The 17,227-nt window shown below is 57.7% G+C and overlaps 1 protein-coding gene across 1 annotated transcript; it reads right to left on the minus strand.

The window, feature by feature from the left end:
- Window positions 1-350: 350 nt before the first annotated feature.
- Window positions 351-16,806, minus strand: SIGLEC1 (sialic acid binding Ig like lectin 1; the record flags this gene model as incomplete). Its single annotated transcript, XM_080813615.1, has 20 exons — window positions 351-1,801; window positions 2,517-2,586; window positions 2,974-3,076; window positions 3,336-3,638; window positions 4,369-4,629; window positions 5,422-5,724; window positions 6,033-6,284; window positions 6,377-6,646; window positions 6,951-7,202; window positions 7,687-7,998; window positions 8,138-8,398; window positions 9,007-9,309; window positions 9,515-9,769; window positions 10,034-10,354; window positions 11,104-11,361; window positions 12,025-12,324; window positions 13,866-14,120; window positions 14,436-14,702; window positions 15,822-16,118; window positions 16,398-16,806. 20 exons carry the CDS (start codon window positions 16,804-16,806, stop codon window positions 1,694-1,696), a joined length of 5,160 nt encoding a protein of 1,719 aa, XP_080669741.1. The 3' UTR covers window positions 351-1,693.
- Between the last annotated feature and the right edge of the window lie 421 nt (window positions 16,807-17,227).

The raw sequence follows: 17,227 nt of genomic DNA on the forward strand, positions 1-17,227 counted from the left end.
ATTCGGCTTGCTCTGTCTCTGTCCCACCTCTGGATTTAGTGTGCACTTTCCACCCCCCCACCCCCCAGACAACAATATAGAAAAACCAGTGCTTACTAAGTGCTCACATACTGCGTGCCAAGCGAGGTACTGGTCATGTGGACAGAGGAAGTGAGCAAGACCTAGAGCCTCAAGGAGCAGGAGAGAGCGCTCATCTCTTGAACATAAGGTAGTTTGTGGCAAACGTCATGTAATTTGCACTTGCCGGCCACCTCCAGCAGGCAGTCTCCCAGAACGAGCTGCATTCACATTCAGATCTGTGTTCCGGTGCAGCCGTTTGGGTTGCAAGAAAGAGACTCACTCCGGTTACATCACAGGATGGGTGTTTATTGGGTGGACACACCAGACAGGCTCTCAGGAAGAGTCTGGCAATCAGGCACTGCAAGGAGTGGGACCTGGGACCAGGAAGCTTCCGGCCACGGTTCCATGGAGCTTACTCAGCCTCCAATTTCTTTCCAACCTGTTAGCCCCTAGGACATCTCCCCACTACTCTCCTGGTTTCTCGACCCAAATCCCAGGCAGGGTCTTTGCGTCTCCTGCCATCTGCCACCAGGCTGCGAGGGGAGACACTAGCCCACCCAAGAACTGGCCCCTCTCAGGCACTGACTTCCTGGGAGCAAGTTATTCCTTCATTCCGCTTAACAGCCCCTGGCACACAAGCCCCCAGGAAGACCGAGCGAGCCCACTTGATCACAGAGAAGGATGTACCTGGATGCTCTCCACACTCACTGGGGGTAGGAATGGGGGCCCCTCTTTTTCCAAGGGCGTGATAAAATGCCTGCTCAGGCAACCCCATGGCCTGGCATGCCTTTACCCTAGGGAACACCAAACCATCTTCATTTCCTCAGTCTTAATGTGTGAGAGGGACTCCCTCTTCTGGGAAGCCCATGAACAGAATGACCAGGGACATGTCTTGGCCTTCAGCGGATGACACTGCAAACGTGGCTGCTGGCAGCATTCTCACCAATGTCAGAAGTCTCGGGGATGAGTCCGTGGTTGGGAGTCCTTTGGAAACAGAACAAAAACTATATTTCTCAGAATCTCTTGCAGCTTGGGGTGGCTGCATGACTCAACTCCAGCCAATGGAGAGTGCGTGAAAATGACCTGCAACTTCTGTCCACAATGGGAATGGGTGTGCCTTCAAATTCCTCTTCTTGCTGGAGGGAATATGAACACAGTGGGGCCACCATGAACCTCACAGTCAAAGGTACCATTTCGGGGATGGAGAAAAAGAAGATAGAATGATCCCGAATTCTGACATCTTAAACTACCACAGCATATCCAGATTAGTATGGGAGAGAGAAGTAATATGCCCTCATGTTAAAGTTACTGTATTTGGTCTCTTGTTAGTGCAGCCTAACTTCTAGTCCAGCTCCTATGGAGTGCTCTGGTCGGCCTGGGAGGATGTAGGAAGCTCCTCTTCTTTTCTAATCCATCCAAAAAGTCCAGGGTGGGCTTGGCAGGAAAAGATGTGAGGGGCCGTCCATGGGAAGATAAAGGGAGAGATGAGATCCGGAGAAAGGAAAAGACACGTAGACAACATGGGCACTCGTTTATCCTCAGAGTCCCCCAGGGCCAGCACCCTCCTGGGTGGATTAAGGTTCACCTCTACTTCTCCGTGCCCATTTTTCTTGGCAAGAGATTTGGATCTGGGTCATAGAAAGTCAGATGCTGTAGAGCTGTTTTCACAGAGAGAGTCAGGACTCAGTGCTGCCTTGTTCACGAGGCCCAGGTCGTCACAATTTCTGGTGATCTCCTCCTCCTGAGGGTAGACAGTGCCACAGATCAGCTCAGGGGCAGAGCACAGGACTAGGGCCCACCTGTGGCTGCATCAGGATCAGGATCAGTGAGCTTCCCGCAGAGAAAATCCTGGTGACAAGGAGGGCTCTGGGAGTGGTCATCCCATGGCCTCTAACTCTGGAGGGCAATTCCCCAGACCTCAAGCCTTAGGTGAGGGTCCCCAGGGGACTGGGGAGCATATGCCTGGCTGGCAATGAGGCTATGAGCCCTGCCCCCCCCCCCAGCAAAACCAGATGATCTGCAGAAGGGGACACATCACTGGGAAGGGAAAACAGACCTTCACCCCTGCCCAGGGGGTAGGCAGACTGCGGAGTAGGGAAGAGAGAACCCACGTGGGGTTCTGTGTTCCAAAATGCATCTTGAAAGTTGAGGAGAAGATTTTATGTCAGAATGTCTGCCCCAGCTACCTTACCAGCAGTTCCCACAGAGAACTCGACAGTCACACTGGCCTACAGTATACCCATCATGCCTGGTGAGCAAACACATGACTGTTGTGTGCCCCATTCAAAATGTGGCTTCCCTGTCTTTCCGGAGGTCCCTGTTTCTCTGCATTCTCTCCCCAGTCTTCCCTTAGTTCCAGGGCCCATCCTACATATGAGAGCTGTCTCTGTGCACCAGCCCTGGCAGTGGGTTAGCCAGGCGTCTTGTCTGCCTGGGCCCACATGACAGATGGATACCTGTGTGGTCTGCTTCTGAGAAGTCATCTCCACCAAATTCTCACCCATGCTCAGCTTACAAAATTGTTTCCTGCAACAGCAAGAGTGGACTCAGAGGGTCTCTTCACTTCCCCTGCTGACCCCCATTTCCTCCCCTGATCCCAAGTGCTTACTTGGCCCCAGAGAGCTCACTGAACAGAGCAGTGGGAGCATTGTGGGGAGTGGGGGACCTTATCTTTCTTCCTTCCCTCCCAGCCCTTTCTTTACACAGATGGGCTCCAGATAAAGAAAGAAAACTACAGCAAGAGGGATTGAAAGATGATTCTAGAAGCAGTTCCCAAATTTGGAGCAGTGGGAAGAAGAGGGACAGGCTAGAAAGTACAGAGCCCGTGCATCGGGTAAGAGAGACATGAGGGAATGTTGAGGGGAAGTGGGGGATGACGAGGTGACCCCATCCACCCCCCAGCCCTGAACCCACCTCCAGGCGTAGAAGGCCCCCAGGCCCAACAACAGGAAGAGGAGGCCCAGCAGCAGCCCCAGGACCCAGAGTAGCTTCTGGAACAGACTCAGACGGTGCAAGGCTGGAATGCAAGGGTGAGGCTCAGGTGGCGGCTCCGGGCCTCCAGGGCTCCCTCCCAAGGGGACTCCCCGAGATGAAAACCATTCTAGCTCTCACTTTATCTCAGAAGCTTTCCCTTGCAACTGAGCGTTAAGCTAGACTAGTTAGACAAACTGATCACAGCAGAAAGGATTCAGGGAAGACCTCAGAAGGAAGCCTTTGGACCGGAGAGCTGGGCCTTCCTACAGAGGGGCCTGGGAGACAGACCGTCCCCCCCTCACCTCTGGTTCCGAAGTAAGTAGAAGCGGACGCAGAGCCCAGGGCATTGGAGGCAGAGCACACGTATTCCCCCTGGTCGCTGGGCCTCAGCTCCTCCATGTCCACCCTCAGGGCGTTGGGGGTGGCTGTGACGCGGATGTGGGGCTCGGTGGGAGCCCCGCCAGGCTGGCTGGAGGCCACCAGCCTCCTGCCAAGGTGGAGACTCAGACTGGCTAGGGGCTCGCTGTCCACTCGGCAGTCCAGGATGCCCCGGAGGCCGCCCTCGGGCTCCACAAAGACTGTCATGGAGGGCATCTCAGGAGGGTCTGTGGGAACACAGAGGGGCGTGATAGTTGCGGAACACCAGCGCCAATTCCTCCCTTCCCCTCCCCGCCCCTCCCCTCCCCCCATACCCAGGAAGGTGACTCTGCAGCTCCCCACATGATGGGATAGAGCCCCTTGCCCCACTCCTTGATCTGTGCCTTGCTCTGACCACTAGAAAGCAGAAGTGATATTATGTGGCTTCAGGGCTAGACCTCAAGGGGCCTCACAGCTTCTGGCCTCCTGCAAACAGAACCGCAGAGGAAGGTCAGACCAGCCCCAGCTGCCGGCCGTGAGGATGCAGCCATCCTCAACCAGCTAGCTACCAGACGACAGAGACCAGCCGGAGCCCTGCACAGATCCGCTCTGCGTGAATTTCTGACCCCCAGCATCAGGAGCAAACACAACTGCTGTCATCTGAAACTCTGTATTTCGGGGGGCTTGTGACTACAGCCACGGCTGGCTGATCCTGCACAGGGGCCTGGATGAGGGATGGAGGGGGGACCCAGGCACCCTGCACACAGTATCCCCCGGGCTCCTCACTGGGTGAGGGAGCTGATATTTTGCACATGAGAAAAGCCAGGCAGGGATGTACAAGGTCACACAAGCAGGCAGCGGGAGTCCTCGAACCCAGGAGTCCACCCCTGCAAAGTCTTTGCTCTTTGCAGACAGAAGAGGAGGAGGACCCGAGGCAGGCAGGTGAGATATGGACAGGGAGTGGGGGGTCGTACTCACACAGCACCCGGAGCATGACTGGAGCAGAGGTGGTGGCCCCACTGGGGAGCTCAGCCCAGCAATGGTACGCCCCGGCTTGGGCACGGGCCACGTGGACGAAGGCAAGGGTGGGCACAGGCTCCACATGTAGTCGCTGGCCATTCCAGAACCAAGCGAAGGTGGAGTTGCCCGTGGGTCCGAGACCACCAGGGAGGCGACAGCTCAGGTTCAGCGGTGCCCCCTCAGCCACGTCCAGCCCCGGTTCAGCCACCACATGCACCCCTGCAGGCCAAGGACCAGGAGGAGATCAGGGAGCCTGTGGTTGGGATCTGGGCATCGGAGAGGCCTCGGTGCATTATAGGGACATCTGTTCTGGTTTGGGGCCCACAGAGGTAAGACTATGGCTCTCTCAAAAGACTGAGATCTCTTGGGGCACCTGGGTGGCTCAGTTGGTTAAGCACCTGCCTTTGGCTCAGCTCATGATCCCGGGGTCCTGGGATTGAGCCCTACATCGGGCTCCCTGCTCAGCAGGAAGCCTGCTTCTCTCTCCCACTCCCCCTTGCTTGTGTTCCCTCTCTCGATGTCTCTCTCTCTCTCTCTTTCAAATAAATGAATAAAAATCTTAAAAAAAAAAAAAAAGACTGTGATCTCTTGCACTGGGGACCTCTACACAGGGTTGTTTGTCTCTACAAAACAGGCTTTCTGACGGATGAGGCTGTGTCTTGCTTGGACATGGGACTCCCCAAACGTGGGGCTCCACCTCATCCCTCACACCGAGCCCCGTAAAGGTAGGGTTGGGTCTCTCTTCCCACCCCAGGCTTCCCCAGGGCAGGGCTGTGCTTCCACCCCCAGACTGGGTTCTGTGAGGGCGGGGTTCTGTCTCCCCTGCCCCCGAGGGGCTTCAGGGACAAGGCTGCTGCTTCCCCTCAGGCCGAGCAACAGCCTCCGGGGAGAGCATTTCCTCCTCCATCAGATGGGGCCGGGCTCTAGCTAGCCATTCTGGTCAGCCCGCCCCTTGTATACACAAGGCCCCGCTGTGCCTGAGCCCCTTCTCCTCCCCCTTGGCCCACTCACCTTCCCTCTGCAGCTGCCCTGTGATGCTGACTGAGCCCAGGAAGTTGTGGGCTGTGCACATGTAAGTGTCCTTGTCACCGGAGGGTATGTCTCGCACCTGCAGTCGCAGGGCATTTCGGGCCGCCTGCACGGGGCCTGTTCCGGATGCCAAGCCGTGGACCCCCGGGCTGGTAGCCAGCATCTTGCCGTCTTGGGACAGGGCCAGCTCAGCAGGGGGCTCGCTGTCCACGGTACACTGCAACACGGCCATGGAGCCAACTCTGGAGTCCCGAAAGGACGACAGGACGATATCCCGAGGGGCATCTGGGAGCACGACAGCACATAGTTGGAGGTCTTGTTTAGAAACCCTGGACCATCCATGGCCCACCCACCTGGCATTGGTGAGGTTGAAGCCTCTGGATGAAAGGTCACTTCCTCAAAGTGACACCTTGTGGGCAGAGTCGGTGGGGTTCACAGGACTCTAGGGTCTCTTTTCTCATCACCAATGTTCTTCTTTTCCCAAGTGCCCCTTCCAAGAGCTGCTACGGTCCTGCATCCACCCCCATGAAGGCCCAGAAGTGCCCTCTGCCTGCTCTCAGCCTCGGCACCCCCAGCCAAGGGCCCTGGCTCACAGTGGACTTGCAGGGCGGTGGGCCGGGAGCTTCGGGTGCCCTGGGTGTCTTGGACTTGGCAGGAGTAGGCCCCCGCGTGAGCCCGTGTGGCCGCTGGGATCGAGAGGGCGGCAGCTGGTCCCTCCTGCAGCCAACGGCTGTTGTGGTACCAGGCATAGAGAACGGGTGGGCGGGCTGCGGGGTCTTCACAGGACACTGTAACGGGGGTCCCCTCAGGCACAGCGGCGGATGGAGCCAGGGTCACCTGCACACCTGGACCAGGGAGACCAGGGTCAGCAAGTCCCAGCCGGAGACCACAGCTGGTCCCTTTCCCCCGCTGGGCTCGGCCCCCAGCCCTGCCTCACCCTCTAGCCGCAACTCCAGGGAGGCATTGGCCTGGCCCAGAGGACTGTGGGCGGAGCAGCTGTAGAGCCCCTCATCGCTGGGTCCAGGCTCCCACAACTCCAGGCGCAGAGTGTTGGGGACAGAGGCTGTGCTTGAAGACATCAGGAGGTGGCCAGCGTGGCTCAGGGCTAGCTGGGCGGGTGGGCGGCTATCCACGGTACACAGTACCTGAGCCAGCCGTCCGCCCCGGCTTTCCAGGAGGTAGGTCAGGCGCAGGCTGCGGGGAGCGTCTATAGGGACACCGAAGGAAACAGTTCAGAGACCACACACAGGAGGCCAGTTGACAAACAGCATTCAAAGCAGGAGAGCCGTGGCTCCCTATCCCAAGGGCCCCCAGTTGCTCAACTGAGGCTCCTCTGCCCAGAAAGAAGCTATCCCCTCTGACCCCGACTCAACGCTCCTTGTCCCGGGCTTCTTCAGATGGATGGGGTCTGGGTTGCTGAGTCAGACATCTGTGGGGCTCTGGCCATGCCCTTGATCCCTGTGGGCTGCCGTCATTCTTTTTCGTCCCACCCCGCATCCAACCAAACTCACAGAGGACATCCAGAGTGACAGGTCTGGAGAGGTGGGGTGCCTGGCCAGGAGTCACCACACCACAGCGGTAGGAGGCAGCATCCGTGACTGTGACATTGGGCAGAAGGATGGAGTGGGCACCTGGGCGCTGCTGCCCATCCTGGTACCACGTGTAGGTGAGCTGGGTGAGGTTTGAGGTCCACACAAGGCAGGTCAGGTTCACCAGCTGCCCCTCTTGCACAACGGCCCCAGGCTGCACCTGCACACTCACAGCTGGGGAGGGAAGAGGGTCGGGGACACGGGTTAGACTGTGAAGCTATGTAAAGCAAGCCGCTTGTCTCCATGAGGAAGAGAAACATGTACAGGGGGCTCAAGATTGAACATGGGAAACAGCTCACCATCTCTCAGGTGGTCCCAACCAGGGTTCTGCAGGGCCCCGGGGTACCCTAAGCCCTCCCTGACCCTTATGGGCACATGGAAGAACATAAGCCTGCCTGGGCTCCAGTATTTTCTCCTTGAACACCCCACCCTCCCTTTTCTGATTTATCCACTGGACATCCAGGCAAACATCTGTTTCTAAAAAAGGATCTTCCGTGAAAGCCAAGTCTGGAGTCATTTGTCCTTAAAGGAGGCTGAGAATAGAGGCTGTCCTTATGTTCAGCCCACCTGCCTGTTCCTCAGGCTTCCAAAACCTTCTCCAGCCTCCTCTCTTCTCTTAAAGGAGCCCCCACGCACACACGCATGCCCTCACACTGACCCTGGGCATCGAAGAGGGCAGAGACTGAGGCCTGGCCCAGTGTGTTGTTGGCCTGGCAGGTGTAGACGCCCTCATCCTCCAGCATGGCTCTGTGGATCTCCAGGCGTAGTGTGTTGGGAGCGACAGCCACCTGCAGCCGGGGAGAGCGGCTGGCCAGCTCCCCCACACCCTGTAGGGTGGAGGCCACGAGGTGGTCCCTGTGGAGCAGTTGTAGGTGGGCTGGAGGGTCACTGTTCACGCGGCACAGGAGGAGGCCCAGTCGTCCAGGGCCTGTGTCCATCAGGGTGGTGAGTGTGACCTGGCGAGGGGCGTCTACAGGAGGTGGGGAGTGGTCAGGGCCCCCGTCCCTCCTCTAGCACTCTCTCATGGAGGCAGGGCTTCCCCAGTCCCTCCTCCAGCTGTCCCTTGTGTCCCTCACCCCCAAAGAAACATGGGCAGGATGAAAGCTTACAGGACACATGGAGGCTGACAGGTGCGGCCAGGCTCATGGTGGTCGAGCCTGGGGCCTGCGCTTGGCAATGGTAGGCCCCAGCTTGGCTCAGAGTAATGGCCGTGAAGCGGAGCGTGGCTGAGTTTGACTCTGGGAGGGGTTGGCCATCCTGATACCAGAGGTATGAGGTCCCCTCCTGGACCCCTGCAGGCACCTGGCAGCTCAAGACCACGGGCTGTCCCTCCTGGAGCTCAGATGATGGAGACACCTGGACCCAGGCTCCTGCAGGGGGAAACCAAGGACAGGTGAGAGCCCTCCCCCACGCCCTCTCCCCCAGCCTGGGACTATGTGTATGTCCACACGAGGACCCCAATCCTATGTTCTGGAGCCACAGGCCCCCTACGAGACCACCACCAAAGACCCCACTTTAGCTCCATGCCTCCCCCTGTCCTGCTCCCAACTCCCCTGCCCTGGTCTGTCCCAGCCTTTACCACCCACTGCCTGGAGCTATAGTTTCACTCTGTTGGTCATATCTCACCTACCAGAAGGCCCAGCTAATGGGACCTCCAACCCCGTGGCAGGTGCAGCGCCTGCACAAGTTAGCTCTGGACAGATGCTGGCTTGACCCCATAGAACTCTGAAATCAGAGGGGTTTAGGTCATGCCAAGGGCCATTGTCCCAAGAGTGAGCTGGACCCAGCATGGATGACCCAAGTGATTACAGGGAAAGGTATCCAGCTGGAGACCAAGGGAGGCCTGCTGGCTGGCTAGAAACTCCCCTAACCGTCACTGAAAAAGGCTCACATTTCTACCCCAAATCCACATGACACAGCCCAAAGCCTGGCCAGAGCAGCCCCCAGGGCACGTGGGCCCTAGGGACCGGACACTCACCTCGGACCTGAAAGAAGAGGGAGGTATTGGTGGATCCGAGGACATTGGTGGCCTCGCAGCGGTAGCTTCCAGAGTCCCCAAGGCTCAAGTCTCGGACCTCCAGCTGCAGGGAGTTGGCTGTGGCTTTGACCTGGAGGCGGCCACGGAGTGGGAGCAAGGGCCCCAGGCTGGTGGCCAGGAGGTGCTCCCCGTGGAAGAGCGCCAGCTGGGCCACGGGGTGACTGTCCACAGTGCAGACGAACACAGCCACATGGCCCTGGCCCACGTCCAGGAGTGCTGACAGCTTTGGAGGGTCTGGGGGATCTGCAGACAGGAAGAAGCTCAGGCCATGCCCCATCCTGCTCACCACAGCGCAGCTGCCACACTCTGTGCCCCTCCCCTCCGCCCATGCAGTCCAGGCCTGTCCTTGCCCACGCCCAAGCCATGCTCTGCCCCCCATGACCGTTCCCCCACACTGCACACCCCCTCACCCTCCGAGCACCCAACCCTGCCCTTGCCCATCACCCACAGAGCACACTCAGGAGCACTGGGGCGGAGAGCTGGGCCCCGGCCTCGGCAAGGATGCGGCAGGCATAGAGGCCAGCGTCCGTTCTGGCCACAGGCAGCAACATCATGGTTTCCAGGGGGCCTTGGGCCCACAGTGCCCCATTCCGGAACCAGGAGAAGTTGGCAGGGCCGCCGGCTTCCCGGCTCACACTGCAGGTCAGGTTGGCTCCGGTGCCCTCCAGCAGCGTGTGGGATGGGGTGATGACCAGGATGGTGGCTGGAGGGGGAGCAGCACAGGCCACCTGAGACAGGCCTCCCCTTGACTGCCTCCCCCTGGGGTGGGGGCCCAGCCTCCCAGCATGGAGAAGGCAGGAAGGAGACCCCCCCTCGGTGTGCCCATGGAGTAGGGGAGAAAAGCGAGCTCCCATGGCCGAACAGAGGTGGCTTCACCCAATAGACCCGCCTTGGACAGTGGAGAGAGTTGGAGCATCCAGTGTACCAGCCCCTAACCCTGAGCCACCCATTCCCTGCACTGACTCACCCTGGGCATCGAAGTTTGCGGAAGCAGAGGCGTTGCCCAGGGCATTGCTGGCCTCACACAGGTACACACCCTCATCCTCCAGCACCGGGTCACCGATCTCCACACGCAGCAGGTTGGGGGCTCTGGTGACCTTTAGGCGCTGGGAACAGCCCCCACAGCCCAATGGCAGGGAAGAGGCCACGACATGGTCCCTGTGGAGCAGCCGCAGCTGGGCTGGGGGGTTGCTGTCCGCACGGCACAAGAGGAGCCCTTGACGTCTTGCCCCAACCCCTGCAGCATCGGGGTCCAGCTGGGCAGTGAATGTGGGCTGGCGTGGAGCATCTGTAGGGAGAAAGAGCATAGGCGTTCATCTCGTGGCCTCCACAGGGTTCTCCAGGTCCACTCAAAGCTGGCTAGGTTCTCGCAACGCACCAAACAAAGGCATGTGCTCAGAACTGCCATGAACAGCTATGTAGGTTGTTCACTGCACAAGGGCAACCAAACCAAAGTAGGAGGAATTCGGTCCATGGCCCTCATGTTCAGCTGTGCTCTAGTGCTGTACTGAGTCTTCCCAGAGGAAGGAATATCATTTTCTAGCTTGGACAAGGGTGTCATATGGGCTAGCATAACATTGTGTGCTTCTGATTGGCCCCTCAGGCTAATATGAAGCATCCACCCTTGATACGCCACAGTCCCTGTGCTGAGAGGTTCTACAGTCAAGGCTATGGGAACTTGTGAGAGCACAGCCGATGGGTGTGTGCACATATATGGAATCATGGTGTCCTAGGGGCCAGCTCAGGACAAAACTTGGACAGGGTACCCATGGTACCTTTGAGGCTAGAAGTAGAGGGCCCTAAAGAGGCTGGGGTTGAGGGACAGGATATGGGGAGGCAGAGCAAGCCCCAGGCCTGTTCCCCACATTTCAGCCCTGGGCAGACAGCTCTGTGGTGCCCAGGCCTGTGGCTGCCTTCCTGATCTAGACCCCGGGGCGGGGCACTGGCCGGTGGGCCTGAAGGAGGTGGAGGTGGCTAGCGGGCTCCTGTGGGCTGACCCTCCGCAGGCAGGCAGGGGCTGGTGGGAAGACTGCTTACAGAGCACAGTGAGGATGGCAGGTGAGGAGGGTCCGCTGGCCCTGTGGCCATCGTTGGCCTGACAGTAGTAAGAGCCGGCATCCGTGCTGGTGGCCGCAGAGAGGTGAAGGCTGCTGCTGGAACCTTCGAGAAGCAGGGCTCCGTTCCGGTACCAGGAAAAGCGGATGTCAGGCGATGGGCTCAGACCGCTCCTGCAGCTCAGGGTCACTCCTTGGCCTTCTACCACCTCTGCTGCGGGGCTGATGAGGAGGTGGGCCACTGGCAGAAGAGAGAGTAAGGAAGGCTCAGGTCCCCCGCATCTGGCTGCACCTGTGCCACCGGCTGCAGGAAGACCTCCAGGGTTCTCCTCTCCCCACATGACTGTAGGTAGGTCTGGACTCCGTGGCATCAGCTCCATGAATGTCTTGATAATCAGGAGAGTTTGTCCTTGAATGCCAGTTCTAATCTATTGGCTACAGCTTGATCGAGAAGGATTGTGAGCCAGAGCCCAGGCTTCCAACAAAAACCTGGCACAATTGATTAGCTCTGTCCTCCACAGCCTCAGAAGGAGGGAATGGCAATGCATGCATGAAGGTGTGGACGACCATACTTTTTTATTTTTCCTCCTGCCTCGGACTCCTAGCAGAGCCTGCCCCAGACGTTTGATAAATAAAAAACAAAAGGATATGAAGGGCCCTTCAAGTTCAGAGTCAGAATGTGTACAAAAGGAATAATGCAACCTGCCATGTTTCCCCTTTGCCTTGACTTCTGGAAACTCCCAGGTGGTTATAGCCCAGATCTTTGATGTGATTTTTCTTTTTTTTTAAACCAACCAGCTTGTTCGTCCCCTCAGCTGAGTCCCCTGGACTCCTGGGATGAAGACCAGAGCAGGCCTCCTCCTCGGTGTCCCTTCACCAGGCCCCCTCCCTGTGCCTGTCTTACCTTTGGCCTGGAAGTTCAAGGTGGACGATGACCTCCCCAGGGAGTTGGTGGCTGAGCACGTGTACTCCCCAGTGTCATCCGGCCCCAGGTCTCGGATCTCCAGGTTCACGGAGTTGGGGGTGGAGAAGACGCTGAAGCGTGAGCTGTGGTCTCCCTCCCCTGGGGTGGAGGCCAGGATGAGGCCATTGTGCGACAGCGTCAGGGTGGCCAGAGGCTCGCTGATCACGGAGCAGTGGAGGATACCCACCAGCCCCTCCCGTGTCTCCAGGAAGGCGGTTAGGTCCGGGGCAAGGGGCGGGTCTGCGTGGAGATGAGGGGGTGCTGGTCACCCTCAGACGGGGGCAATCCTGGATCCCCCTTTATAGGCTATGACCCTGCAATACCCCGTGAAGGCAGCAACCCCAGAGCTCCTGAGGACCGGTCAGATACACTTGTGCCTGAGTGGAGCCAGTCACTTTGTCTTCTCAGTCAACAGCTGTGGCGACTCCGTGAGTGGGGGTCGGGGGCCCACTATGAAGATGGGAAAACTGCCAGGCGGCAGCGGGTAGTACCTCATCCAAGGGCCCAGGGTGATGAACTACCAGCAATGGGACAGACTGTCATCACATGCCCCCTGACGCAACACAGCAGGACAGACCCAGCGTCACACCCACGCTGTTGCTGCCCGGGTGTGCAGGCTCAGTCTACACAAACCACACAAACACAAACAGGGACACCCACACAACTGGCCTGTACTCTTCAAGTCTCAATGTCAAAAAGGCAAGGAAAGGGGCGCCTGGGTGGTTTCATCTGTTAAGCGTCTGCCTTCACTCAGGTCATGATCCCAGGGTCCTGGGATCAAGTCCCATATCGGGCTCCCTGCTCAGTGGGGGAGTCTGCTTCTCCCTCTCCCTCTACCCTTCCCCCTGCTTGTGCATGCTCTCTTTCTCTCTCTCTCTCTCTGTCTCAAATGAATAAATAAAATCTTTTAAAAAGAGAGGGAGAGAGAGGGACTACCTTCTGTATGATTCCAACTATTTGACATTCTGGAAAAGGCAAAAAATTTTTTTGCCTGTGGTTGCCAGGCATTCAACGGATAAATAAATGGAGAACAGGGAATGTTTATGGCAATGAAACTATTCTGTATGATACTCTAAGATGAGTACATGATATTATTCAAAACCTGTAATGTACAACACAAAGAGTGAACCTTACTGTAAACTACGGACTTTAGTTAATAATATATCAGTGTTGGTTCAGTAATTATAACAAATACACAACACTAATCCAGGATGTGATAGGGGAAACTGTGCCAGGAAAGATACATGGGACCCCTGTACTATCCGCTCAATATTTTTGTAAATTTTAAAACTATTGTTAAAAATAAAATCTATTAGGTGGCTCAGTCGGTTAAGCAACCAACTCTTGATTTCAGCTCAAGTCATGATCTCAGGGTGGTGAGACCAAGCCCTGCGAAGGCTCACACACTGGACGTGGAGCCTGCTTAAGATCCTCTCTCCCTGTCTCCCTCTGCCCCTCTCTGCACCACGCATGCGTGCTCTCTCTCTCTCCCACTCTTAAAAAAAAAATTAATAAAGACAGAGAACAAATGTACCACACTGTTAATAAATGGAGAATCTAAGTTAAAGGTATATGGTAATTCTTTGTATTCTTCTTACAACTTTTTGTAAGCTTAACTCATTCAAAATGAAAAGTGGTCTAAAACAGGAGGACACCCAGGCCCAGGGACGTGAAAGCTTGTCCAGAGTTGGATAGCTGGGATGTGAGCTCTGAGCCGACCAGGCCCAGGCCCCTCACCCTCCTGTAAGGGCCCCATCCCCAGCTCCACCCTGGCCACTTACGGCTGACCACCACGCTGACTGGGCCCGAGCGCTCTCTGCCGTAGGCATTCTGCACCTCGCAGACGTAGAAGCCGGTGTTGACCCTGGAGGCCGAGGGCAGCTGCAGCGTGTGGCTGTGGGCATCCTCCAGCAGGACGTGGTTCTTATACCAGCTGTAACGCAGCTCGCTGGAGGCTGCTTGGGGTGTGCTGCAGGTCAGTGTCACCGTCTGGTTCTCTAGGATGGGGCCTGCCGGGCTCACCTGGACCTCAGCCACTGTGGGGACAGCAGAGGGCATGCTGGGGGACACCCAGCCGACTTCCAGCACGCTGGGGTTGTAGCCAATCAGCCTGAATCCCTGCATGCTCCGTACCAGACCCCTTGTGGATGGTCGCTGCATCTCTTTGTCCTGTTTACTGGGATTCTTGCAAACGCCCTCCCTGGGAGAGGTTTGTCATCTATCTGAGGCAGGGCTAGGACTCCACACCCGTGTCCCAGAAGGCGCCTTGGCCTAGCTATCTTGAGCAAGAGGGGCCTGTTGGGGACCCTGCCCCACCCCCCGGTCAAGACCCAGGCTCCCCCAGGACTCACTGAAGATTTGGACCCTGATGGGGGGCGAGACCGAAGAGCCCACGCCATTCCCAGCTTGGCAGATGTAGACACCAGCATCATCCCAGGTTGCCTGGGACAACCTCAGCATACGACCCTCGACCTGGAGCGGTGTCCCGTCCTTGATCCAGTGCACAGAACTAACTTCCGGGTAGCTGCTGTTCACCCGGCAGGTGAGTATGACCAGATCACCTGGAAGGATGTTCCGTCCTGAGGGGCTGAGAAGGATCTCCACGCCCCTGGGGGCATCTGCAAGGCATAAGGTGGGGGGGGGGCATCAGAGGAAGGGCCCAGGGAAGACAGTGGTGTCACTTCTCTCTTCTTTCAGGAAGTCCAGCCAGCCACTGCCCCCCACCTCGTGAGAAGGTCCTGATTCCTTCCTTCTCCACTGAGGGCCTAATAATGCAGGCCTAGCGTCCAGCCTGCACTGCCTTCTATGGCTTTCTGCCGCGTGACACTGGCCATCACCCTCTATTCTATCTGGGGATCATGAGCAGCATCGTTCCTGCTTAGGTGGCTTTTGGTAGCTGTTGGCAAGGAATCAAACACTTCATGAAGAGGGCCAAAGGCAGAGGCAAATGAGCTCTGACGATGGTTAACCCATTTGGAAGGAAGGAGCCAACCATACAGCACATCTGCACTTCTAGAAATCTTGTTCCAAAGCCTCTGGCTATGTAAATAGGCTTATAAAAGCTACTATTTTCAAATGTTTTACCTAGGGAAATATGAAAATAGCAGAAGCTAATATCTTAGAGTGCTCAGTATGTGCTAAGCACTCCTCTTCAAGTTCCATAACAGTTCCTTGAGACCAACGCCTCTCCTTCACAGAGGTAGACATGGAGGCCCCAAGGGTCAAGTAACTTGCCCAGTTTGCTCAACGAGTGGTGGACCCAGCCAGCCTGATGATGCCTGTGAACAGCACTTGTTCTAGAATAGGCTGCCATGTTTTACTGTGATGGGAAGTTACATAATCAAATAGAAACTCAGGCTTCTTCCCATCTCCTCTTTGTTGAGTAGCCTTAGGCAAGAAAAGGGTGAACCCTCCTCCCCCCGACACACAGCAGCCTCCAGAGCTGGGCTAAATCCCTGGGGCCTCCCTCCCCGGCCCCCAGTTCTCTGGCTCTTCGTGTCTCCCCTTCTTTGCCCAACCTGACCTCAGGGACGCGAGGTACAAGGGAGTCATTCAATGTGGCTCTTAGGGTTTTGCAGCGGCGTCTCTCCCCCTGGCTGAGCCTGGAGGTCCAAGTGCACCTGGCTCTGCCTCAGGGGTGAGGGCTCTGTTTCTACAGGCTGCAGAAGAGACCAGTTTCCTCCCGGGAGCCATAGATGTGCGCTCAGTCCCAAGGGTGGGGCCCCCAGCACACTCACATTGCACTTGAAGGTGAATCTCGCCCCGAGCCTTTTGCTTGGCCACCGAGACTTCGCAGCGCAGGGTCCGACCGTGGTCCTGCCACGACAGGGCCATGTGGAGGGTCTCCAGGTGGCTGATGCCTGTGGGCCTGAGATCCTGGAGGTTGGAGGTGACCGAACGCTCAGGGTCCTGGCCTTCCCACTGCAGGCCGATGTGCTCCTCCGGGCAAGCGTAGGGAGTGGAGCAGTTGAAGTAGGCCTCCATGCCCTCATGGAGCTCCGCCAGCGAGGAAATGGAGGGCGTCTGAGGGGTCTCTGAAGACAAGGACCAGAGGCTCAGGACTCCCCTTCACCACACAGGAGGCCTCCTGCCCTAGAAAGCCCAGCTGAGGGACGAGACCTGGGCAGCGTCCTTCAAGAGGAAGGAGAGACTGCTTTCGACCCCCGGCCCCACTTAGGGTGAATGAAAAGGAGATACAAGGCTGGGCGAGGCCGGGGATGGGCTTAGACTGAGGATTGGAGCTGTGAGTCAATGGGGCCAGGAGCAGCTTGGGACACACTTCCGGGCCATAGCCAGCTCACCCTGCCCCTCACCTGTCACAGTGACCACCGTGCCTTTGACATCTGACCAGCGGTTGCCTTCACTGATCTCAAAACGGAAGTTGTAGGAGCCTGAATCCTCAGGCCGCAGGTCCTTCAGCAGCAGGCTGCACATCTTGTGCTCTGTGCGCCCCAAGAACTGGGCACGGTTACGAAAGCGTGCCTCCACCAGCTCGGGGTTCTCCGAGTGGCTTACCACCTGCCGCTGGCCCGCATAGTCGTAGTACCAGATGGTCGTGATGCCGTGGGTCACTTCCACATCAGCTGGGAAGCTGAAGACGCAGGGGATGATGAGGCAGGACCCCCTCACACCCTTCACATCCTGGGGACTGGAGACACCCCATGAGGACAGGCCTGAGGGTGGGGCGAGACGGAGAGGAGAGTGATGAAGACCTGGTATCATGCAGAGCCCTCAGACCGGTCCCCAGATGAGTCCCCAGCCGGACACCCCTGGAGCAGCCCCTTGGCGGGGGGGCCCTCCCAGCCACTGCCTCCCTGAGCCCTCCTTCGACCTCAGCAGACAAACCTGTGACCAGGCCCAGTGCGGTCTGCCCGGGGCCAGGCCCCGCGAGCCGGTCGAGACCAGCACAGCTTACCTGTTGAGATCGATGAGAACAGCTGGAGAAGCCGGAACAGGGAGTCCATAGCAGGCTTCACGCTGGTTCTGGTGCCTAAGAGGCGACACATACCTTGCGTGCTGTTTGGGTACACAAGGGCCTCCTAGGGCACCTCAGGGCACCTCAGCCTCAGAGTCTGCTGAGAGTCCAGCCCTCAGCCCCCTCATGCTCTGCTGCCCCCCCACCCCCAGTGAAAGCCGGGTGGCC

Source organism: Martes martes (assembly GCF_963455335.1).
Source record: "Martes martes genome assembly, chromosome: 9".
In the NCBI taxonomy this organism is placed as follows: domain Eukaryota; kingdom Metazoa; phylum Chordata; class Mammalia; order Carnivora; family Mustelidae; genus Martes; species Martes martes.